General features: G+C 40.1%; 1 protein-coding gene across 1 annotated transcript; it reads left to right on the forward strand.

Annotated features, from left to right (window-relative positions):
* Window positions 1-171: 171 nt before the first annotated feature.
* On the forward strand, window positions 172-21,820 carry LOC137443391 (uncharacterized). Its single transcript, XM_068143052.1, has 7 exons — window positions 172-375; window positions 11,699-13,485; window positions 15,800-15,885; window positions 16,687-16,732; window positions 17,620-17,812; window positions 21,443-21,486; window positions 21,636-21,820. Exons 2-5 carry the CDS (start codon window positions 11,730-11,732, stop codon window positions 17,778-17,780), a joined length of 2,049 nt encoding a protein of 682 aa, XP_067999153.1. The 5' UTR covers window positions 172-375; window positions 11,699-11,729; the 3' UTR covers window positions 17,781-17,812; window positions 21,443-21,486; window positions 21,636-21,820.
* Window positions 21,821-24,559: the final 2,739 nt, after the last annotated feature.

Below are 24,559 nucleotides of genomic sequence, written 5' to 3' on the forward strand. Positions count from 1 at the left end.
GCTGGTTTTGGCTGGGATAGAGTTAATTTTCTTTGTAGTAGCTGCTATGGGGCTGTGTTTTGGATTTATGATCAAAACAGTGTTGATAATACAGAGATGTTTTCGTTACTGCTGAGCAGTGCTTGCATAGATTCAAAGCCTTTTCTGCTTCTCACACCTCCCCACTAGTAAGGGGGCTGAGGACACGTAAGAAACTGGGAGGGGACACATGTAGGACAGCTGACCCCAAGTAACCAAAGGGATATTCCATATCATATGATGTCACACTCAACATACAAAGATGGAGGAAGAAGAGGGAAGGGGGAGGATGTTGGAGTGATGGCGTTTGTCTCGCCAAGTAGCCATTCCTAATGGTGGAGCCCTGCTTTCCTGAAGGTGGGTTGAACAGCTCGCTGCTGATGGAGAGGGGTGAATAAATGTCATTGTATTGTTTTGCTTTGCTTGTGTATGCATGGCTGTTGCCTGGTGAAACTGTCTATATCTAAATGCATGAATTTTCTCCCTTTTCTGATTCTCCTCCCCCATCCCACTGGTGGGGAGTGAGTGAACAACTGTGTGGGGCTGAGATGTCAGCTAGAGTTAAACCAAAACAATGTAACTTATTTTTTAACATATGATGTTTAATAATCTCCTGTAAGGAATTCTGTCCTGTCTTGTATCATGTCCTTTTTTAGATGCATTTTAATATAGTTTGCTATGGTCAAGATTTTGTCTTATGTCATCTACCTCTTGAAACTTTCTTGCAGAGACAGTAGTTTTCCATTATTTTTCTGCTAGTAGACAACTGACAGGCTTTGTCTAGGTGAGCTGCAACCCATAACATTTATATTTTATTGTCTTTTGTGTTTTTTCTGTTTTTCCTGATGTAATTTTGACCTGACTGGAAGGATTCCTTTTCAGTGAAGTAGAAAATAATTTGTATATTTTCACATTTCTGTGTGATACTTGTAGTTTAACTGCTGCTTCCTCCTAGCAATCTTGTTTTTGTGGAAGAAATGTTTTCCTTCTGTGGGGGAGCATCATGCAGATGAGGTGACTACATGTGTTTTGAGAACTGAGGAGTTCCCATACAAAACAACAGAGTGGGGTTGGACTAGATGGTCTTTTGAGGTCCCTTCCAGCCCCTAACATTCTGTGATTCTAACATTCTGTGGCATTGCAATTCCCAGTAAAGAGCAGAGAGAAGACACTGTGTGGAAATGCAATTCATAACATTTCAGTACTCAATGTAAAAGACTGATCAGGTGTTTCATATGGTCAGATATGGAAACGTATCACTATAGTGTTTCTCCAGTGACACTTGCTCATTTCAGTGTTTTATGTTCTAATCTTTTTTAAATACAAGCAGAGATTGATGCTCTGTAGTGATTTCCTAGGTGAGAATCTACATCAGTTAGTTTGGGGTTGGGTTTTTTTCTTCTTTTTATAGGTGAATTGGCTGAAATCAGCTGTAAATTGACTTATCTTGAGGTCATAGAGAAATATGTGAAAACACAGCTCATCTTTTTTTAAACATGTAGAATATAGTAACAGAGTTAGTCAAGGTGGGATCATCTGAAATTTGTCAAATTGATTTGGAGAAGTAGCAAGTGGTGTTTTTAGCTTGAGATAGGCTGTCAGTGTCCTAGATTTAAGATAAGAAAAGCACTGAACTGTTGCTTCTGGAATGGATCTTTGCAGTTTGCTTTTAGCTGATAATGCTACCTCTTTGTTTCTCCAGTAGGCAGGCAGTCCTTGGCTGTTTAATTTGTACCTTGCTGGCAGAGCAGTTGTAGCAATATCCTGTTGTGTCAGGTCAGAAGATACTGTAGCCATGAAGTAACTGATTTGCAGTTGTGCTTGCCATCTTTTTAGTAGTGTTAAATATTTGTCTTTTTTGAGATGTTAATCAAATACATCATCTCTTTTGTGGTCCCTCAGACTGGTAACAGACTAATTGCTTTATCATTGCATGGATCATGCTGCTTATCCTTTCAAAATGCTTTCCTGATACTAACTCTATAAATATTCCAGGATTTTATGAAAGCATAGAAGAAAAATATTTTATGAGCCAATTTTTTGCAATGTGCTTGCACTTTACCTAACCCTACTGATTAAAAAAACCCCAAACATTTAGTAGATCTCTTAAAGTGCTAACAGACTGAGAAGTGCTGCTTTGCTGACTGAACAAACGTGTTTTTCTGAGGGGTTTATTGTATCATTTACAAATCACATCACTCATGGGCCTATAATGTTGTCTGGCTATTATTTTATTCATGAGCCTTCTAATAACTGGTTCTTTTGCTTTGCTCAGCAGCCATAGGTTTTGGTAATGTGTACTCTAGGTTATAAGTTTGTGAGTTACTGAACAGCTTATCCCACATCTTGTTCATAACCATGAAGAGTTTCTGAAGGCTCATGAACCTGATTAAGAGTGAACTGAGTAATTTACTTCCCCACCCCCACCCCACCCCCCATTTATAATTTTTCTTTATAGCTTCTTTGTACTGCATGTAAGATGAATACACTGCTTTACAGGGATCTTGGCAGCAAAAGTGTAGACATCAGATCTTTCACCCAGAGCATGACAGGTATACATATTTGAGCTTCATTTGCAGCTCTAACTGTGGTTTGACTTTCTACTGCTCTGTAGGGAATTGAGCTGTAAAGAGGTTAACCGAGTTTCTCTTTCAACTGGTTAGTTTGTGGTGCTTTTGGTGAGAATGTGAAGCTTTGACCTCACTGGTACAAGTAAAGTGTGGCTTACTGGAATGAGCTGAGCAGAGAGCAATCAGGGCCTGGAGCACCTGATATACAAGGAGAAGCTGGGATAAACTGATTGTTCAGCCTTAAGAAAAGGTCTGGCTAAGACAGCGTAATGCTGTTTCACCTACTAATGGGAGGGTATAAAAGTGGATCAGGCTCCAAAAACAAAGCACAGAGATGCAACATGGGAAAATCCTGTTAGATACTAGGTTGTCTGATTTCCATCCCTGGAGCATTCAGAATTCTTTGGGCAAGGCACCCAGAAATCAGAGATCTTGGTTAGTATTGCATTGAGCAGAGCTTGGACCATATGATCTCCAGAGGCCCTTTCTGACAAATTATTCTAACAAATACAGTGAGACCAGTGTCTAGAATATCAAAAGACTTGGTAAGCTCTCATGTATCAGAGATTTTTAAAACACCAACATAATTGTGGCCTGGTTTCAGTGTCAGGTGCAGGCTTGCATTAATACAGTCCATGATTCTCCTCCTCTTCTCAGATGGGCACTGAGTTTCTGGCTTTAACAGTAGCAGTAAAATTGGCTGTACCATTTATTCTGGTTACCTTACTTTGTAGCTGTATTGCCAGAGTTGCTCACAGGTTCCTGACACACTTTTAGCTGATTCCCCTGTTTTGTCCCTCCAGCAGTGTCCATGACCTCTTGTCTCTTGTTAGTTGTATTGTCTTTCCAGACTTAGAAAATACAGGTATGTATTAGTGTTTCTCTGAAATAGTTGCTTAATTTCTGTCCAAAGACAGACTTTATTGACACTTACTACATTGCTAACCAAAAGACAGTTTTCTGTATCCATTCATCCAACACTCTAGGAATAATCCAGGCCTGTTCTGTAAAAACTAAACATCTTTAAGGGATAATTCAGCATTTATTTTGTGTATGTCTAGTCTTTTTGGTCAAAGGAGGAAAAGGGAAATGAGTTAATACCAAAATTAGTACACAGAAATCGTTACTAAAAGTTGGATGCCAGTATGACAAAGTACTGAGGCTTGCTGAAAAAGGTGTAATACCTCCTAGAGAATGCACATTATAATTGAACACTCTGTAGCTCCCCGTATTTCATACAGCATTTGAGATGCATAGGATGAGCACAATACCTGGAGCACATGCACTGAACAGCAACAGTGTCTGCAGGGGGGTTGGACTAGCTGATCTTTCAAGGTCAATTCCAACCCCTAACATTCTGTGATCCTGTGATTCCAAATATTTGAATTTTAATGTCGCTGTTATCTCAGTTAGAGGCTGGTTACTAAATGTTTTGTGATACTGTTTTCTTTACTGCTTCCTTCTTGTAACATTTCCCTCCATTTCCCTCCCTTCTTTCATTTTCTTGAACTGCATCTTTCCCATATGTCTGATCTGAGTCCTGTGTTTTCAGTTGTGTTCATAACTCTAGGTGAATCTCTCCCTTTCCTTTTCTTCCTTGAACTATAAACTTGTGTGGAGAGCATCACTTTTTTCTTTAATTCTTTTTTTTAATGCCTCAATTCAAACTGGTGATGATTTTTAAATGGAGTATATGTAACCCCCCCTCTCCCCAGGCTGTCTTTTTGAACTATTTTTTTTCTTGTTATACCAAAAGTAATATTTTTTGTTATGCAATGTATTTTTCTTCATTCCATTTATTCTTACCCTGATTAAGTTTGCAGCATCTTCTTGGTACTCCTGTTTTCAGAATTACAGTTTGTGATATCATGTCTGTTAGGATTTTGTTGATTGAATCTATTTTAAATGCAGCTAAAATCTATCTATCACTGAAAGCTGCTAACAGAAAACAGCTTATTACATGCCACTAAGTGTTCCATTCTCCTCTCATTGTTCCTGTCTTGCTTCCTTACACTGCCACCCATATTTTTCTTCAGTTTGACTTTGCCTTGTGTCTTATCTCAAATTTCATTTTACATTTGTTTTGTGTGTGAATGTGCTTGGCAAGAAAGGCCAACACTTCATCCCACAAATCTAATTTTGACTGCTAAAACCTTGCTTAGCTCTGTATTCTGTTTTGATGACTATCATCTCTGCGTTCAAGTACTAGAATGATATAATAAGTAGTTCTCTTTTTTTCTGCTTTAAATGGTTATTTATTTATTTATTTGAAGAGTAGACTTTCCAGTGGCCTAACTACACAATATTGTTTAGGAACTTGGATCTGGAAAGTCTGCTTTATTTCTGGATCACAGGTTTTGGAAATTATTCCACAACCTCTTGAGAGCTTCAGTAGCTCTGCCTTTGCTTACCTAGAGGTTCTTGAGTGAAATTGCAGATGCCTGGAAAGCAGTAGGTTGTAAAGGTGAAGAACTGACAACTGGATTATGAGGTGTTTAATTTGTGAATGCCAACTATCTCCTAAAATTGATGATCCACTCAGATTCAATACTGCCATGTATTTGAACTGATTAGATTATATATACATGAAACACTACATTATATCCATAACAACAACTCTGTTTGGAAAGGAAGAAGTTGAGATTTTAGAAGTAATTATTACAGTTTGTCTATTTTCTCAATAGCTGTGAACTGGCCGTTACACTCATGGGCTTTGCGTTTGCAGTGGACACTGTGGTTTGGTCATTTGCAGTCTTCACCAGTGTGCTTCATGCTTTTCAACCTGGACCATCATCTTCATAAGATGCAGTGTGTACAAAGTGTGCTCTAGCGTTGCTGATAGGAGAGTACTTCGGATTTATTGAGGACCAATTGCTCCATATCCCCCTATGCAGCAATGCTATAGAGTTTATCCAGAAGTTATTGAAATACTGAGCCTGTTCATTGCTTGGGCAGGTGGATTTTCCTGGTCTGTTACAGATTTTTTTAAGTGTTCCTTAAAGTCTTGTATAGAAGTGTCTTTATGTCAATAGAAAGTTAAGGAGCACTGCTGTACAGCAGGCTACACCAAATTTTATTAACTAGTGCAGATTTGACTAGTTCCTCTTTCTCCAAATTACTTCTCAAAGCAGCATGTTTCTTGTCTGCTGTGGTTCATTTCAATCAGTCTGACTTCAGGCTTGAGACATAATAGAACTGATGTCATCAAACTTGGTAAGGTGATTCATACTGTACTTCCAGTGTATAACATTAGCATCTGTGTCCATCATGTTTTCCTCAAAAGACTAAACACTGACAGAATTTATTGATTCTGTGAGCCTTTGTGGTAAGAAAGCTGATGATGGAGCTGCAATTTCTTCTCCCCTTAAGATAGATTCAGCTCACTTGTTGCATTTCACTTTGTCCTTTCTTTCTGCTTCTTAACCTGCTTTTTAACATTGATCCATACTTAGTGCAAAGCAATGCAGTTAAACAAAAGATGGTTTCTCTGTTTGTTAGTATTCATCAGTACCTCTGTTGCTGTGGTTTGGTTTTGTTTCTTTTGTTTTTCTTTCCTGGTCAGAATTTTGAATGGTGTCAGGTGAGCTATTTGTGGCACCAAAGTGAAGTTGAAAGCAGCTTGAGTTGTTTCACTTGTTCAGGAAGTAGATGTTTCATACTGGGCACAAGTATATTCAGTGTGTACAAATGTACGTATCAATCAGTATATTCAGGATTGATTAACATATACTATGACAAAGGAGACAAAATAGGAGATTTTAGGGTTTTTTTTCAGTTAGAAAGTACTTATGACTTTCATGAGCCAGGCAGGAAAAAGGTGACTCAGATCACTTCATCTGCAATTTCTTGTTGAGTGAATTGACTGTCATTTGAAATTGAATTGCTGTTACTAGCACCTCAGGAACTTGAGGGTTTTGGTGGCTTGATTGGCTGGGGTTTTTATTTGGTTCTTTGATGTCTTACTTTGAAAAGTTAAGTGGTTGCACTTTGCCATATATTTGTTTAAATGAACAGCTTTTAAAGCTATCTGATTTAGCCTATTGTATGGTAGTCTCTGTGTACTCTCTAGATCAGTGTCTCTTGTTTCTGGACTGTAACAGAGCAGCATGCTGGTGGCTGATTATACATTGCACAAAACTGTATATGGATCCATCCTATAGAAATGATGGCCCATTGGAGTAGCTCTTTGAGCATTGTGACAGAATAATGTTATTTTATGAAGGTGAGTGTTTAAATCTCACTGGCAATCCTGTTGAGAGACAAAAGAATAATAAATACTGAGTTACTTCAGATGGAATCCGATTAGTAGGACCTTCAGTGATTTGGAGTGAGGAGAATTAATGATGAATTTCCTTAGGATGGGCTGTGAGGCAACCTAACATGGTGCTTGCAAAAGCAGTCACCTTGCTGTCATAGCTAGACCCTTATTTTACTTATTGCTTTGGTATGCTGAATCAGATGAACAACAAAGCAAGCACTTGCTTCCATGTGGTGCTGGCTCAGGCCTGTGTATCTCCCCACAAGGAGGGTGGTAGAGCCAGCAAATGACAGGTAGCAGAAGGGCAAGGGCAACATCTGTAACAAAGTAGGAAGGGGTGACTAATGCTGTTCCTTCAGCAACTATAAAGTGCCAAGTTAGGTGCTCAGCTCTCTAATGGAATTATACCTCTCAGGAAGCCCAGTTACTTGATCACCTAGTACCAAGGTTCCATTTGGTTTTGAGAAACTGGATCTTTATCACTCATTTCTATATTTAAGGCAAGATATGTAATAAAAAGGCTGGTGCTGTGATGATGTTATTTATTATTATTCCAAAATTATGACTTCAGTTTCTGTTTCTTGCTAAAGTAAAGCTAGATCACAAGGAATTCAGCAGTGCCCTTGGACATGACGATAGGTGAAGCATATCCCAGTAAATATCACTATCTGTAAGCAACTCTACTAAAATTTTGATGCTGAAAACCCACTCCAGTGACTGTGGAGATTAATGACAACATATATTTCTGGAAAAGCACATACCTCATTGCTAAGTGACATATAGAATTGCTTTTTATATTTATTAGTTCCTCTGTATTTCATTACAGCAATGACTGCAGCCTTTTTTTTCTCATATCAAGCAGACATCAGCCTAGATCATGGAAGCAGGGAACATTACGATTCTGTGATGCTTGAGGGACTGGAGCACATGCTCTGTGGGAGAGAGGCTGGGGCTTTATAGTCTGGAAAAGAGAAGACTAAGAGAGGATTTAATAAATGTTTATCTGAGGGCTGGGTGTCAAGAGGGAGGGGACAGGCTCTTCTCCGTTGCGCCCTGTGATAGGACAAGGGGTAATGGATATAAACTACAGCACAAGAAGCTCCTCCTCAACATGAGGAGGAATTTCTGCACTGTGAGAGTCACAGAACACTGGAACAGGTTCCTCAGAGAGGTTGTGGAGTCTCCTACTCTGGGAGACTTTCAAGACCCATCTGGATGTGTTTCTGTGTGACCTGTGCTAGATTCTGTGGGCGTGCTTTGGCAGAGGGTTGGACTAGACTGTCTTTGGAGGTCCCATCCAACCCCTAACATCCTGTGATCTAGGCTGATGTCTGCTTCATAAAAACAAACAACATTTTAAAAAGCACTCACAAACAAAAAACCCAAACACCAAAAGGGTGATGTACCACTACAAATAACCAACGTTTCCTGGATTTGCTGTTTCCCAGCCAAATGTGACTTCTTTGCACGTTCTGCCTTGGCAGTCACCAGAGTGCATTTGTTTCTCCAGCAAAGAGAGTCACCTGAGCACTGACTCTCAGGCAATCTGGACAGTGCTACACTGAGCAGTAGGTTACAACCTTGAAGTCACATGTACACAGTTATGGCAAAAAGCTTTTAATATTGTCTAAATGATAGGCTAGGAGTTGTTACAGAAAGGGAATTCCTATTTCCACAAAGTACTGATAGATTATTTTTTTTTCAGGTCTGTTTATTACTTTTAATGTGTAATATACAGCAAAATTTAAATACTAACTGTTCTTTTACCTTTTTCATGTGTTGTATGTGTTTAAAAATAGCTCACTAGCCAATGCCCCTGTAAAGAAGAGAAGTCTATCTCCATGTTGGTTCTTGAATTTTTTCAAGTGTTTGTGTGCCTTGTGGTTTTACAACGAGGAAACCTCCTCAAAAGCCACATAGGTGGTCTGAAAGAGGAGGAAGTAAGCTAAAAAGAAAGAACACCAGGAGACAATTTGCTTCATTAAATGCAAAAAAAACTTAACATGATGCTCTGCCTATCCCAAGCTGGAAATTTGTAGCTGTGCCATCATAGTGAATTAGTGTTTCATTTGGGTAGTATTTTATAAGAATCATAATTTTCCTGAGAAAGTAAAGAATAACAAATCTTATTATGCTACTTTAAGTAGTTCATCCTTTTTATTTAGTCCTTCCTTTAGGAAATGCAAACCTTCAGAAAACTACTTTCACTGAACTGCTATAAAATCTCCCTGTTTCCACAGGATAGAAATTACATAGTAGTTGTATTGATTTATGAATTGTTTAAGATCATATCCAGGTATGCTAAATTATCAGCATTTGTTATTGTTTTGACATGCAAATTTCAAAGCAATAATAGCTGTTAGTTGCTCTGGACTATCCAGGTTCTTCTCCTATTATTTGGTTGATATATTTCTGCTGTCCTAAAGCGAATCTTGTCCTGTGTTTTCTTCCCCGATGCAGAGTTAATGGTAAGGAGAGGAAATAAATGTGCTGACCTCCGAGAGGTTTATTTTTTCTCTCATTTCTCCAAAGGTGTAGCATCCTAACCTAAGAAAGGGCCTGTCAGCATTGTCCTGAAAGTGTGTCACAAGTTAGGCACCAGAAACATGCTTGGATGAGTACTAGAGAAGTTCACTTCCATCTGTCAGAAGTTAGTGGTAGGCAAAAGCATAGTTACAATAATACCAAGACTGGAGAAGTCCATTCCTTTCTGTGCTGACATGGGCAATTTAGTTGTCATTTTTGTGGAGTTGTTAAGGTAGCACAAGGGCCATTAGGTGAAAAACTAACTTTTCCTGGGGATTGGTGCACAGGTCAGATGTTATATTCCCTGCTCCATTAAAAACAAATTTTAAAGGGGACATTATTTTCCATCTCACTGGTAAAGAGTTTTATGCTTCTGAAAACTTCAGAGAATTTCCTCTTCTAAAATGCCTTTAAAGTCATTACTTTTTATCACCAAAGAAGAAAATTAATGTCAGGATTTATGAAATAGCTCTGATTAGAATATGACTTCTGCAAATCTGGGCTATAGGAATCTCTCCAACTACCATTGAAGATGCTTCACTTTTATCTCATTTAATTCAATAGACAGATAAGATCTATTCAGTGCTAACGCTTTGTCTGGCACCCCACGTCTCTTTTTGAGGAAAACAAAGGAACATTGCTGAGTAGGAAATGTCTTGTGAGCAGAATTCAGGGTGGATTTTGTCTTGGCTAAATTCAAGCACCTGTAGTATGGACATATGCACTTAAGCCAGAAAGTAATGTATTGAAAAGACACTGATTTGGAAAAGGGAAACTCAGTTTTCATTATTTGGGGTGGGGAGGGGGAAGGGGGTGGGTGGGGGTGAGAAGTGCCATGTGGACTTAAAATACCAATATTTGAAGTAAATCCCATTTCTTAGTAGGATGTCTCATCTGAATGCCATTGTAGGGCAATAAAATTTGTGTTCATTACAAAAAGTTCCTTTTGGGTGTTCATAGTGCTTGTTGCAGCAATATTAAGGCACCAAGACTTTTGAATCCTGATCCAGTCAAGTGACTTTGTGTCTATACTGAGGCCAAGAAGGCTGCTAAGCTGATCCACACTCAGAGAATTAGGGAGGGTTGCTTTGCAGAGTTTGAATTAGGGAGGGTTGCTTTGCAGAGTTTGAATTAGGGAGGGTTGCTTTGCAGAGTTTTAAATTAGAAAGAATTTATATGAAACTAACTATACTAAATTAAAGAATGAAGAAAGGGTAAGGGATAGGTTTCCATAGGTGACCTTTAGTTCCCAGGTTGCCTACTAGTGACTGGCATTCCCTCTGTATGCAGTGTCACCCCTCCCCCCCCCCCTTTTTTTCTTTAAAGAATTTCAGAATGCAGCACTGAAACCAGTTTGTTACATATGAATAAACACAGAATAATTAATTCTACCCTATAATTCTAGCTAATGCTTTGTTTACTTTAGTATGTTAAATACCATCCTGAACAAAAGGCTACACAAAGTGGAGAAATGACAGAAAATGAGCAGATGTTTGATTTGAAGATTTATCAGTCCAATTTAGCTTTGAAAACCTCATGTCTCCCTGAAGATTTGCATAGGGAGGAGTTAGACTTTCTGGACTAGGTTTACTTGTGTGGGATCATTTCAGGGTTGGCTGGCTGACAGGCTAACAGAGAGATTTCAGAGAAGTCACTGCTTGGGCTGCTATCTGTTAAATGGGAGAAATGCAGACCAAAACCAACCAAACAAAAAAAGGAGCATCAGATGTTGTGAAAACAGCTACAAAAATTATTGTAAATAGCTCTGCAAATGTATTAATTTTTCTGTAGCTTATTATTTTGTTGCTAATAAAATACAATTTTTCCAAGTAAGTATGCATCCACACAATATTCTGAGCAGTGAATGTCAGAGCTGCTGTAGTGACTTTACCTCTATATTATTTGCATCTTTGCAAATAGGTTACTATGTTTTGAATTTGAGTCCACCTTGTCTAAATATAGTATATTCTAAATATAGCATATTAAGGCATCTTAACATATATCCTCCACTTACTACCTTTTTTCTCAGCATGAAATGTAATGAAATTTCAGAATAGCAGTAGGTCTTTATTATTCAAACATCATTCAGAATGGCATCCAGAAGCATTTTGTTTGATCTTGTAACAATGCTTTTTGTAAAGCTGTATTAATGAGGCAGCAGTTTCTTCTGAATTGTCAGAGGCATTTTCTTAACCAATAGAAGGTTTCATTTGAGATTTTATCTGTTCAAACAGATGGTCTGTGTTTGATCATCATATTAACATACAGTGCCTGCTCTTCAAGTTGAACACCATTAACTGATTTTTTTTTTTTCTTTTCCACACAGGGAGAAGATTTTAAAGAAGAACTCTGAGCACATGTTGGCAAAAGCAAAGCAGAGAAAAAAGAGAAAAAGAAAAAACGTTGAAGACAATCACACAGAAATTATGACTAAAGTGTTAGGTGGAGCAGTTCATCCTCCAAATCCAGGTGATCAGGGCACATCAGTGAGTGAAGAGGATGATTTGGAAGAAGAAAACGGCAAGTCATTATGTACATTCAGCGAAGAGCCGGAGGAGCCAGTAAAAGTTTGTGAAGAGCATCCTAATGGTGATGATGAAAGCCTAAAAGAAGCTGCAGTGGTTTCAAGAGAAAGGTTTCTCGTTGCTGTGTCTGAGGTCTCAGAGATGTCGAAGAATGAATTCAAAGAGGAGTTGCCTATAGAAAGGGACAGTGCACTTCTAACGGATGCAAAAGCTTTTTCTACTGAAAGCCTAACCAAAAATTCATTTCATGATGAGGAAACAAATCAAAGGCACAAAGAAATTCTTTGCAGAAGCAATTTGCCGAAAATAAACAACGATGAAAATTTCATCCCGGAAACAGAAGGCATCTCCGAAGATCATAGCATGCCACAGTTAAGCACAAAAAGCAAGCTGGAATTGTATCAAATTGACTGCAAACCTGACACAGAAGCTAGGCTGTTAAGTTTGAAAGGTGAAGAAAAAGAAATACCTCAATGTTCCATTTCAAACAAACATGATATCGTGCCTGATAATAACACAGAGCACAAAGGTGCATTAAAAGCCAAAGAGAATAACTCTAGTGCCTGGGCTTTTCTTTCAGTTAATTTACTAACTGAGGAATTGCCACTGGGTTTTGATACACAACTTTCTCTCTTCTCTTGTTCTGAGGATAAATTTGTAGGTGAACAAAGACCCCTCAAAAGGAGGAAACCGAAACAGACTCAGATAAACAGTTCAACACAGCTAAACTTCTGTCAGTCAGATGAAGGATTGGTAAAGGAAAACCCTCAGGGAACATTAACCGAAGAGGATGACAATGTAGTAAGCAATGGTCTCTTGACATCTCCAGCTGGTGAAATGCACTGTGATTTCCTTGTGAAAACCAGGGTCACCTTCATACAGTGTTTGAATGAAGTGAATGTTCCAAGAAGTGATGCTGGACCAATTACATCAAAGAGGAAAAGATACAGAAGAATTGTCAACTTGGCACCAAAGTTTAATCTGCCAAGACAGATTGCTGGTAATACAGAGAGAGAGAAGGAAGTCCCAATAAAAGATGGGTTTGCCCAAAAGAGTGTCTTGGAAGTGGAGCAAAAGGGCTTTCTAAGCAAGGACTGTGGAGAGAAACATGAACAGGACTGTGCACTGCAGGAATTTTCTTGCAGTGGCACCAAGGGAACCTATTCCTTGGCCAGCCCACATGCCGATGCTTTGTTGCATGATATTTCTTATGTTAATTTGGGACAACCTTCCTCTATGCCAAAATATTCCTACAGGGTTTGTGCAGTTTCCACGACAAAGGAGAAGAAAAAACAAGTAGTTGATAAAAGAGAGGATGAGAGTGAACAAATTCCTTCAGAGGCTACAAATAGCCAACCAAATATTTTGTCTTCTGTTAAAGTTGTCTCTGAATATCTAGAAGATTCTAGTATGTTGGCAGGCTGCAGTGAAAATATGCATGAAGGAGATGACCCTGAGCCATCAGAGGCCTCACAACTTGAAGATAATCAAGATTTGAATATGAAATGTAGTTTTCTTGGTCTTCCCTTATCATTAGGATTTGCTTTTCAACTTGTACAGCTCTTTGGCTCTCCAGGTCTTCCACTGGGTAATACACTTCTTACTACTCCTACAATATCCCAAACTCCCCCAGTACCACAACCAACCAAACCCCAAAACACTCCCCCAAACTCAAAAAAACCCCAACCCCCATTATCATTAAATACTCATTTTTATTCCAGGTACCAATTAATCCAATACTAATCCTTTTGAAAGGAATCACTGCTGCTTTGGTGATAGTTTGATTTTAGTTTTTACCTAAAATCTTATTTGGTCTCTCAAAGATGCCATTAAGTTTGGCTTCATATTTGCAGTCTCTTTAGTAACAAAAACTTCCTATCTTTAAACCCAAAGCATGAAGCTCTTGTTAATATTTTAATGCATCCTTCTATGTTGATTACAAAAGGAAATGAAAACGTGGTACAAAATGTGTGCTCTTAACTAAAGATTGCATATTTGATTGTTTATTCCACCTGGTTAATACAGTAGCATTCCTTTTCCTTTAGTAAAGTTTTCCTGTGTTTTCATGTAGCTTATATACTGTTGAAAAGCTTTCCCAAAATCTCATTTAATCTGAAATTGAGTATCAAACTTACAAGGTGCACTTTCTCATAGTGAGTACCTGCTTTATAATGATGCATGATTAGGAAGGGTCACATTGTTGTGTGCTTGCCTTCCAGATCTCCAATGGTTATCTTTTTGTACTTCCATTTAAATAATTTTAAGTTAGAGGGATGATGATCAGAGCTGCATGCAGCATCTGTGAGTTTCAAATGTACTGCAGTGTAACTGCAGCCAGCAATAAGAAGAGGCATTTGTGTCTCCCTAGGAATCACCCTGCTGGAAGATCAATGCTCCCTGTGCATAAAGTTCTGCAACTCCTTTGTCCAGATTTAGTCAGTGAAGAAAGAGTAATTTTGATTTGGCCAACAAATAGGATTAAAAAACACAGACCAGATTGTCAGCACATAGACCATTACACCTGTTTGTTTCAGTAGAATTTAAGCATGTATTTTAATTTGAAAATTTTAAAATGACAACTGAGGAGCAGCTGTTTGCATGCCCTGACTTTACCTCAAGATTGCTTGTTCTCACTCTAAAAGTTGATAGCAATGCCACCTGTCAGAAGAGTGATGCATGACACTGGCAGCATGACTTAGCTTGGTTCCCAATGCACCAGCAGTGCTGCTTTATCTAAATCTGGCAGTATGCACCAAAGAACTTGCCATACAGAGCTGAAACAGGGCAGAGAAGCACTTCTGATGTCCTCACCCATTAAATAGAAAACATTTTTCTTTTCCAGACTTGGTGAGTCTTTGTGATCTTAAATTTCATCCTCTTAGAAGGAGTTGACCATGACTTGACAACAGGGGTTTTCTAGCAAAAAAAGTTAAAATACAGGCATTCAGAGTCACTCAGTAGGCTACTGAACCAAACGTTGTTCCTCTCTGAGTCAGTAACAGGTGATATTCTCTGGTGTTTAGATGAGTTTCCTTTGGAAATAACCTTTAAGACATACAAACCCACATCAGCATTCATCTGAATCCCTGCCAGCTTGTGACTGCTGTTTGTTGGGGCTTTTTCCATCACAACGGTGTATACTTGTCTGCACAAGGCTGGTCACATTCTCATTTGACTGTAGTTTTCCTACAATTTCAAAAGTTCTTGGGATTTGTTTTTTGTGGCATGTTATATTTTGAAAGGCTGCTGTTTATTCTCTTAAGCATTTGAGCTGTAGTAATTCAGCATTTGAGCTGTAGTCATTTACAAACCTGGAAATTGCAGTTAATTTCTTTTGAAATTATTTCAGGGGGAAAATTTTTTTGGTAAGTAAATGTCTTTGCTTATTTATAAGGAAAATATTTAGTTGAGTGACTGGTTTGTATGATTCTCATATGAGTGTAGAATACACTTTAGATTGTTTTCCTACCAAAAATCTGTTTACAGCTTCTTAAACAGTGTTAGAGTAAAAACATCTTAGAAAGTAATTTCTTTAGCGACATTGCACCAGTTCCTATAATTACACATGTTAAAAGTTGTTACTTTGGTTGCTTTCTGTTTAATTTATGAGCTGAAAGCTTGTTTTGTTTGAGACTAGTCTCAGGAGATCATGTGGGGGATATGAAAGTGTGTTACAAAGCCTTTGCCTAAAAAAGAAACAAAAATCTCTACTCTTCCCCTTCCCATGCTCTGGCCTCAGGTCTAGGAAACCTAAATCCTGACTTTGGTGCTGACTCATTTAATTATCTGCTGATATTGAAAAAATCCAGATCTATCCTGTGTGCAGAACTGTCATTCAGTGATACAGTTTGGCTATGAAGAGATCTGAACACTCAACTGCAAAAAAATATTTTCTTCTGCAGAATCCTTGTTGCCAGATGATTACATAGTTCCTCTTGACTGGAAAGTTTCAAAGATGATCTATTTACTGTGGAAGACCTCTGTGGAGGTACGGATTTTAGGGGATTTTGGAAGGCTTGCCAACATTCCAGGTGTAAAGAGGAATTCTTCAGCTCATAAGCAAGATGATGTGCTTTGCAAGTAAATTTGCTATGGTTTTTAATAGCCACGGTAGGGAGATGGATTGTGACCGTTTGAGGCTGTGCCTTTAAGAAAGGGACAGTGCTGGGACACTCTGGCTGAATATTTGTACTCTTTTGAATATTTAATTTGGGTATATATAACCAGTTCCAGGCCATGGCAGGTTTCAGAATCCAACTTCAGAAATAGATACAAAGCAGTTGAAGGAGGCAAAATAAGCCCAAAAGCAAAAAACAAACCAACATAAAAAGCCAGCAAAACCAGCAAACCAAAACATTCTCTTTGATACTTGTGTCCGACCTGGGCTGTGTTGCTTAAGTACAACCTAGCATCATCCAGTTGTTTTCCTCCTTCTGGTTTTCTCCCATCATCTGAACAAATTTCATCCTCCACTACCTGTAGCTTCTTCATGGCTACTTCTGCCAAGTTTGTAGCAGAGAAGCCATTCTGAGTGAGTAATGGCAAATTAATTCTACTTGTCTAGTTAGAAACTGTAAACATACAAGTTACTTTTTTTTCCCTGCTGTGGCCCTTGCTTTGTGAAGGTTGTTTTTTATTGAAGGAGCTCTGTAGTATCTGGTAGTGGAAATGAAGATAATCCTGGAAATGCAATGAAATAGTAATTATGAAATAAAGTATGGACCTTGTTCTTTCTGAAAAGAATAAATTCTCTTGTCATGTACTTATTGTTTATACTATTAATGTTTAGGAAAAGCAGAAAACAAATGGATTGCGGGATGGAAACACCGTGGCTGGTAAGTGCATGCTGTGATAACAAAACTGCATAAAAGCTTTCTTGTTCAGAAGGTAAAATAGTTAATGCAGAAATGTGTCAGAGGTTTTCAGCACAAATGAATGTGCACAAAGCTCTAGGATGTGATAAATGAGCCTCTGCCTCCACTGATGGTGTACACAGCATAGCAGAGCTACAGAGGCTGTGAATCATCACTCTGCATTTCCTGACACAAGTGCTGCAATTCCTTGCCTTTTAAAGTTTCCCCTGTGGAATTAATCCAATATTCAGCACCATTCCAGGTCAGAAGGATGTTTACTGTGAAGAAGTCAGTCTTTACACTATATTTTTCTGAAAGTTTGAGCATCTTCAACTTAATTAAATTTAATGATCACTAAAAATTGCCGGCAGAATAGATCACACACTTGAGCAGTAAGACGTATCAGGGTCCATGGGAAATGCTGGATTTCTGCATGCATTAATTCCTGCTGTGTGGAGGTTATGGGATAAGGTTCCAATGATTTCATATTGGTTTAGTAGAATTTTGCAAGCTTCATAATATGAGATTACAAATACACAGCAGTAGCTTCCTGGAAGGTGATGGGTTTTGCTGTCTAAAATAGGAGAGGAGTTTCTCTGTTTTTAAAAAGAAAAGGATGCTCTTGGAGAGCTGAGAGTAAGCATAAGAGTAGGAATGTACACACAGATACACACAATTTTCCTGTCAGAGACAAACCTGAAAGATTTAGCTTTATTTTGTAGGCCATTGAGGCATCAAACCCACGAGTGTTTTGAGGAAATAAAAGCTTGTTCTCAGAATGCTTTATGCTGACATAATGTAAATGACACACTACATAAGATAATTTCAGGTGTCTCTGGCTGCAGTTTGTAATTTGTTTGTTTTTTTAGATGATAGTGTTGATCTCGAAAATCTAAATGAAAACTGCCAAGAGAATGAAGACTCTTCTGAAACACTTCCAGAAATGGAGCTGTTTCAGGGGATGATGGAGGAGAACACCGTGACCTCCCCTATCACTGACCGTCCAGATGCTGAGTTTCATCACTCATGACTGTCCATCTTAAACTCTGTGTGAAGGAAAAGGTAATCAGTCACACTTGTGAAAGTGTTTTATTCTTGCATTATATTTGACCAAGCATTTAGATAACAATGGTTGTTACAATTTTTAGCGTGCATTTAGTATCACCCAACTTACTTGAGTAGGTTTTTTTTTCTCCCAAGTTAGACTTGAGGGTTGTTTTGGATTGTTTTGTTTAGTCTTTTAAGTCTGAAGGAGAAAAGGAGAAGGCAATCTTTGGTTATTAAACACATATGATATTTTTTTCTCTGCCAGAAAGGAGTGGTCCAGGATGCCTAAGAGCTGGGCTTTGTTCCCAGTTTGATTACTGTGGCACTCTGTTGTGAGTCATGTCATCTCAGGCCTATTTTCCTCATCTCTTCAGTATGGAGAGCAATGCTGACTCCGTTAAGGCTGTAATTATGAAGAGGATTGTATGAGCAAGAAAACTATATTGCACAAGTCAAGAAAAAGTGAGTCCTGCTCTTCAGCAGAGAACCAGCAGCAGGAGGTTGCCATAGGACTCCATATATTGAAGTGCTAATTTTTTATGAATGTTTTCATTTGGTATGACAAAATGTGCTACAGAGTTTTAGAAAGTATGCTACCATGCTCATACTTGGTTTGTGCATTTGGTAACCTTTTGGGAACTTGGCAAAGTTTCTCCATTTCTTTTATGAGAGAGAGTCCTGGTAGATTGTGATAAGAAGGAAATACTTTCAGATTCAGATGGAAAGTGCTAGCTTAACTTCTGTATCATTTTCCATGAGTGGTTCTTTCCAAAGCAGCAAATGGTTTTAAACTGAGGTTAATGGAAATACAGTAATTTTCACCTTAGGCAAATTGAGACAGAAAAAAACAATATGTAGCTCCCAAAGCTTAAATTATTCTCATCCAGGTGCCACAGGACCACTGGAATGTCATCCACCTGGGATCCGGCCAGGGCTCTGTGTCACCTGGGCTCCTGTGCCTGACCCAAGCATGAGTTGATGGCTAGTGGAGCAATCAAAGAGGTGGACATGTGCTGTGTTGGGATGGTTGTGAAAGCAGAAGCTGACCTTATCCAACATTTCTGAATTTATGCAGTGGAGGATTGTGGCAGGAGGTGGTGGAATAGTTTGATTTGGAATTGAAAGCTCTTTATCTGGAGTTGATTGTATTATCTGCATTTTTATACTACTGATGACAACCATGCCATTACAGGCCATGTGCTGATTGGCCTGTGCCAAGTGCCAGTGCAGGAAGGTGAGGGCCATCTCTCCGAACCACATAGTACAAACAGCTCTGGTCTCACAAGATGCTGTCAGCACAGATTATTAGTAACATCAGGAACATCTGGTGGTGTTGCTGTCCTTTTACATAATCAAATACTAAAATATTTGTTGAGTAAATAAAAAAGCTATTTGCAGAAAATACTTAGCCATATGCCAGCCACACATGTTAATAAGTTACTACTTTATGATACTGCAAATGTGAACACTCCATAAGCAAGATTTTTTTCCTACCATACTGCCTGGCTGTCTCAGTGTGGATTTGTCTCCTAAGCTATTACCGAGGAGGTCCAGATTTGTTGGAGATGTTTTTATGCTAAAGAAACAAATTGTGAAAGCACCCTGAAGAAAACTCTGATTAACCTAGAAATGGAATTTTTTTCTCTTCTTTGTGTATTTCAAGAAAGAAAAGGCATATGCTAGCAGAGTATCCTCCACATTGTCCATACCTTTATCTGGTTGCTGAATCCAACAAAGTGTCTTTTCCATTAGAACTACTTTATTTGTCTATCTGCCACACTACTCCCAAAATTATTTCAGTTCTTCTCTCCTGCTTGTTGTGAGTGTAGCATAGCAGAAATGCTCTGCAGCCTTGTGTTTGTGAGCTGGCCACTGACTGCTGGCCTGAAATGAAACTTCAGTACACCCCTGTTTGTTATGTGACATCCCAGTCTAACACTCTGCTGCAGTGTTTTACGTTAGCTCTAGGAATATGGAATTAAAGCAATGCGTGCTTTGCCATGAAAGAAGACTTCCACTCAGTGTTTGGTGTGAAAAAAAGGAGGCATTGCACACTCTGCACAGAAGGTCTCGGTTATGAAGGTCTGAGCTGAGGTGGTATGGTTAAGCTGGAGGTCCCTGCTGGTACTTGAAGCTGATATAACAGTTGATTGCCCCAGTTCTGCCCACATGGCCCCATTCTCCTTGCAGCAGCTTTGACTTGAGAATTCTAAGCTGGTTAGGGCTTTGTGTTGGGAGGAGGAGGTAAGTTAATTAGAGATTTTTTTCGCTTTTTGGCATTTTGTTTTTTTTTGGTCTTAATTCAACATCTGAGATGAGTCAGGGAAATTCCTACTGGCTGTTTGAGTGGGAGGATGAGACCCCAGAGGTCAGATGGGTTTAGGCTGCTCTGGAGCTGTGGTCTGCTGCCTAAGGCCAAGCTGGTGTGATGGCTCACTACTGGCTAATGTGGGAAGTGCCCTTCTCCAGCCTTGCCCCAGTTACCAGCTCCAGCATTCCCTGCCTGACATAAAGGCTACAATTTAACTCACTAACCTCACAGGAAACAAATGGGTAGTTTCCTGGTGGGCTGGTGAATTTGGATGATCTTGTGTAAGATCCAGCTCAGTGCCAAAGCTGGGACCAAGGAGCAGATGGAGCTGTGCTTCTGGAGGTGTGATGGAGATGATGTGCAGGGCTTCCTGACTGGGTGGCAGCCAGCTCTCATACAAGGGACCACACATCATGCAACACTACCTTCAGGTGAAAGACTGCTTCCAAGGTAAACACATGTTAGAATGTAGGGTTTTGTTTGTTTAAGTATGTGAAAAGCAGAAAACTTCTCTTAGGGTTTTCAATTGACTATCAGGCACAGGATACTGTGTAATGTAGCCCCTTGGCCAGTCCTCACATGAATATTCACGTGGGCCTCTGAAGTCTGCATGAGCAAGCACTGTAAAAAGCAGGTGAGTTTGTCTGGTTGATAGTGTCCCTGATTTTGAGGGCTAAGATTGACTCTTTTCACCACAAATTAATTCTCTTCTAGTTGCTGATTAAAGCAGACTTGCCAAGAATGGTGTCCTGAAGCAGTTACAAAACTGCTCAAGTGAATAACTGCAAATGCTGAAATGGATTTTATTTCATCAAATGTCAGAAAAATGAAAAGAAAACTGAAGCTTAAAAAAAAAGCTTTTAAAATCATAGGAAATAAATAGCTAATAGAGTCATCTCAGTCCCTTTGCACTGGAAACTAAGCTAAGCATTACTAGCCAAGTGGAATTGAATCTGTTAGCCAGATGTGCATCCTTCTTTCCTCATGTTCTGTAAGGGTATTTTTGTTCAAATGGGAGAGTGAGCAATGCTCATGTTCCTCTGAAAACAATAGGGTTAATCTCAAGCTGTTGTGAGAGCTCCTTCTTGCAGCATTGGCAGCACATCAGTATTTTTTCAGGAGATTAAGCAAGAGATTCTGGTTTTAAAAAAATGCTGAGCTCAGTGAAAACAGCATTCTTTTGGTGTCCAGAAGTTCTCCTTAGACCAAGGCTCACATGTACCAGATGATACAAATGTAGACCAAGAAGACAAAACCTGATGTCAGTTTAAACATTCATCTATCTGCAAGACTACTGCAAAATAACAGCTGCCATATTTCTTTTTCAAATGCAGTGGTCAGTAACTCCCTCCAGGAAGACTTCCTCCATGGCAGCAAGGTAGGGCTGTGGTTTTGAAGAGGCAAGTCTCTTGATGACATGTGTTACTGCTCCTCCTTTCCCTGGCTGTGCTGTTCCCTTCACTTCCCTTTGCTGGATGCGATGGTTCTGTTGTGGTATTTCAACAGAATCTCTTCTTTCTTTTTTAGAAACTTCTCACTTGGACTCCACCATGGAAGGACTTCAGTTGGCCACCATGGATTTTAAATGTGACAAGTAGTCTAGAAGAAAGTAACCACTTCAGATTTTGGGTGTGAATCTTTAGCTGTCTTCCTCCTTTTCCCCCCACAGCCCCCTAATAATAACCTCTCTGCACATGTAATAAAAATGAAAAATGAAGTGACTTTGTTGTGTGTGGCAAAGGTTATGTTCTGAAGCCCTTTCATCACTTCCTGGTGCTGATGTGGCTGGCACTTTCACCTGCAGAAGGGCATGAGAGAAAATGAAAGCAGAAAGCAAGAGGCGTGGTGAGATGGACCCAAAAGAGAACTTGCTGTTGGGAGCAGCAGGATCGCGAAGGCCGCGGTTTATGAGGAAAATCGGGAATGCTTGCTGAAGTAGTAACAAAGGTGAGACAGGCAATAGAGACAAGGGAGGTGAGAGGACAAACAAAAAGACACCTAATGAACTCAGTAATTGAGGAAATGAATTGGAGTAACCTTTGACAGCTATGAGAGAAACTGGCACATGTAACACTGGGAATTTCTTTGTAGTGAGAGAGAGTGACAGAAAAGGCAACTCCTCACTGTGAAAAGAGTGAGAAAAGATCAATGACAAGGGGAGAAGCAAGCAAGTTTAGGTTGTGTGTACTTGTCAGAAGTGATACTCCCATCTTCCACACCTTTTACATTCAGAATATCCATTTATCCATTCACCTCCTGTTTCTCACCTTTCCCTGCACCCTTTTTGTGTTGAGCATCAGCTGAAGAAGACAGTACCTGACTGCAGTCATGCTGAATCTCCACAACAGTATAAATGCTGGTGTTCCCCCACTGAAACAAATACTGTCTATACATGTAAGCAGTTAAAGAGGAATGTGTTTTGAAATGAGTGTTTCAGCATCGGCAAAATCTACTGGCTGCACTTCTTTCATGCATTATGGCCATAACTGCAGCTTTGGACTTAACCTGAAGTACTGTCAGCAGCAGCGAAGGTAAGAACGTGCCACTCAAGGGGTAATATTTTATTCCTACTTTTATCACAGTATCACCGTCCCTGGAGGATGGAAGAGACTTCAAAGATCGAGTCCAACCTGTCACCACAGACCTCATGGCTAGACCCTGGCACCAAGTGCCACGTCCAATGCCCTCTTGAACACCTCCAGGGACGGTGACTCCACCACCTCCCTGGGCAGCACATTCCAATGACGAATGACTCTCTCAGTGAAGAACTTTCTCCTGACCTCGAGCCTAAACTTCCCCTGGTGCAGCCTGAGACTGTGTCCTCTTGTTCTGGTGCTGGTTGCCTGGGAGAAGAGACCAACCCCCTCCTGGCTACAACCTCCCCTCAGGTAGTTGTAGAGAGCAATAAGGTCTCTCCTGAGCCTCCTCTTCTGCAGGCTAAGCAACCCCAGCTCCCTCAGCCTCTCCTCATAGGGCTTGTGCTCCAAACCCCTTACCAACTTTGTTGCCCTTCTCTGGACTCGTTCCAGCAAGTCAACATCCTTCCTAAACTGAGGGGCCCAGAACTGGACACAGTACTCAAGGTGCGGCCTAACCAGTGCAGTGTGCGGGGGCAGAATGACCTCCCTGCTCCTGCTGGCCACACTGTTCTTGATGCAGGCCAGGATGCCGTTGGCCCTCTTGGCTGCCTGGGCACACGGCAGGCTCATGTTCAGCCTACCATGATGGAGAGCAGCTTGGCCAGCTCATCTGCCAGCTCTCTCAGCACCCTAGGATGGATCCCATCCAGTTCCATGGAATTTTGAGTGTCCAAGTGGCTCAGCAGGTCCCGAACTAATTCCTCATGGATTTCCAGGGCATTACACTGCTCCCTGACCCCGTCACCCAGCTCAGGAGGCCACTCGTCCTGAACTCCTGCCTTGCTGTTAAACATTGAGGCAAAGAAGGCGTTCAGGACCTCAGCCTTTTCCTCATCTTCGGTCACCGTGTTCCCCTCCAGGTCCAATAAGGAGTGGAGGTTCTTCTTGCCCTTCTTTTTAGTGTTAATATATTTGTAAAAATGCTTTTTGTTATCTTTGACAGAGGTGGCCAGCTTCAGTTCCAGCTGGGCCTTTGCCTCCCTAATTTTTTTCCTACATAATCTAACAACTTCCTTAAACATACCTCGAGAAGCCTTCCCCTCCTTCTAAAGGTGATACAGTCTCTTCTTCCCCCTTAATTCCTCCAGGAGCTGCTTGCTCATCCAGGCCGGTCGCCTTCTCCACCAGCTCATCTTTCGGCACATGGGAACTGCCAGTTCCTGTGCCTTCAAAAGCTCCTGTTTGAGAGAGAGAAATCTGTATGCCTCTATTTTGTGTTACTGAGTAATGCCTTCCAAAATGCTTAAAATAGAAACAAATTTCCAAATTGCAGAGCATTCTTGTATAGACAAAAGCTGTTTCATCTTTTGGTAGGGCATTGCCAGTTTAAGTTTACTCTAAACCCCTCTGGTATCTTTGAATTTCAAAGTTAATGTCTTTTAGTTCATGCCACTTGTTTCTTCTACTTGATTTTAGTGCTGGTGTGCCACTTCCCAGTGAACTGAATTTTCTCCCAGCCCATCACAGTATCACAGTCTCGCTAAGGTTGGAAGAGACCTTGAGGATCATCGAGTCCAACCTGTCACCACAGGCCTCATGACTAGACCATGGCACCAAGTGCCATGTCCAATTCCCTCTTGAACACCTCCAGGGATGGTGACTCCACCACCTCCCTGGGCAGCCCATTCCAATGGCTAACGACTCTCTCTGTGAAGAACTTTCTCCTCACCTCCAGCCTAAACTTCCCCTGGTGCAGCTTGAGACTATGTCCTCTTGTTCTGGTGCTAGTTGCCTGGGAGAAGAGACCAACCCCTTCCTGGCTACAACCACCTTTCAGGTAGTTGTAGAGGGCAATGAGGTCACCCCTAAGCC

This window comes from Melanerpes formicivorus, unplaced genomic scaffold, assembly GCF_026170545.1.
Source record: "Melanerpes formicivorus ecotype bairdi unplaced genomic scaffold, bMelFor1.0.p_v2 SCAF_1, whole genome shotgun sequence".
Classification (NCBI taxonomy): domain Eukaryota; kingdom Metazoa; phylum Chordata; class Aves; order Piciformes; family Picidae; genus Melanerpes; species Melanerpes formicivorus.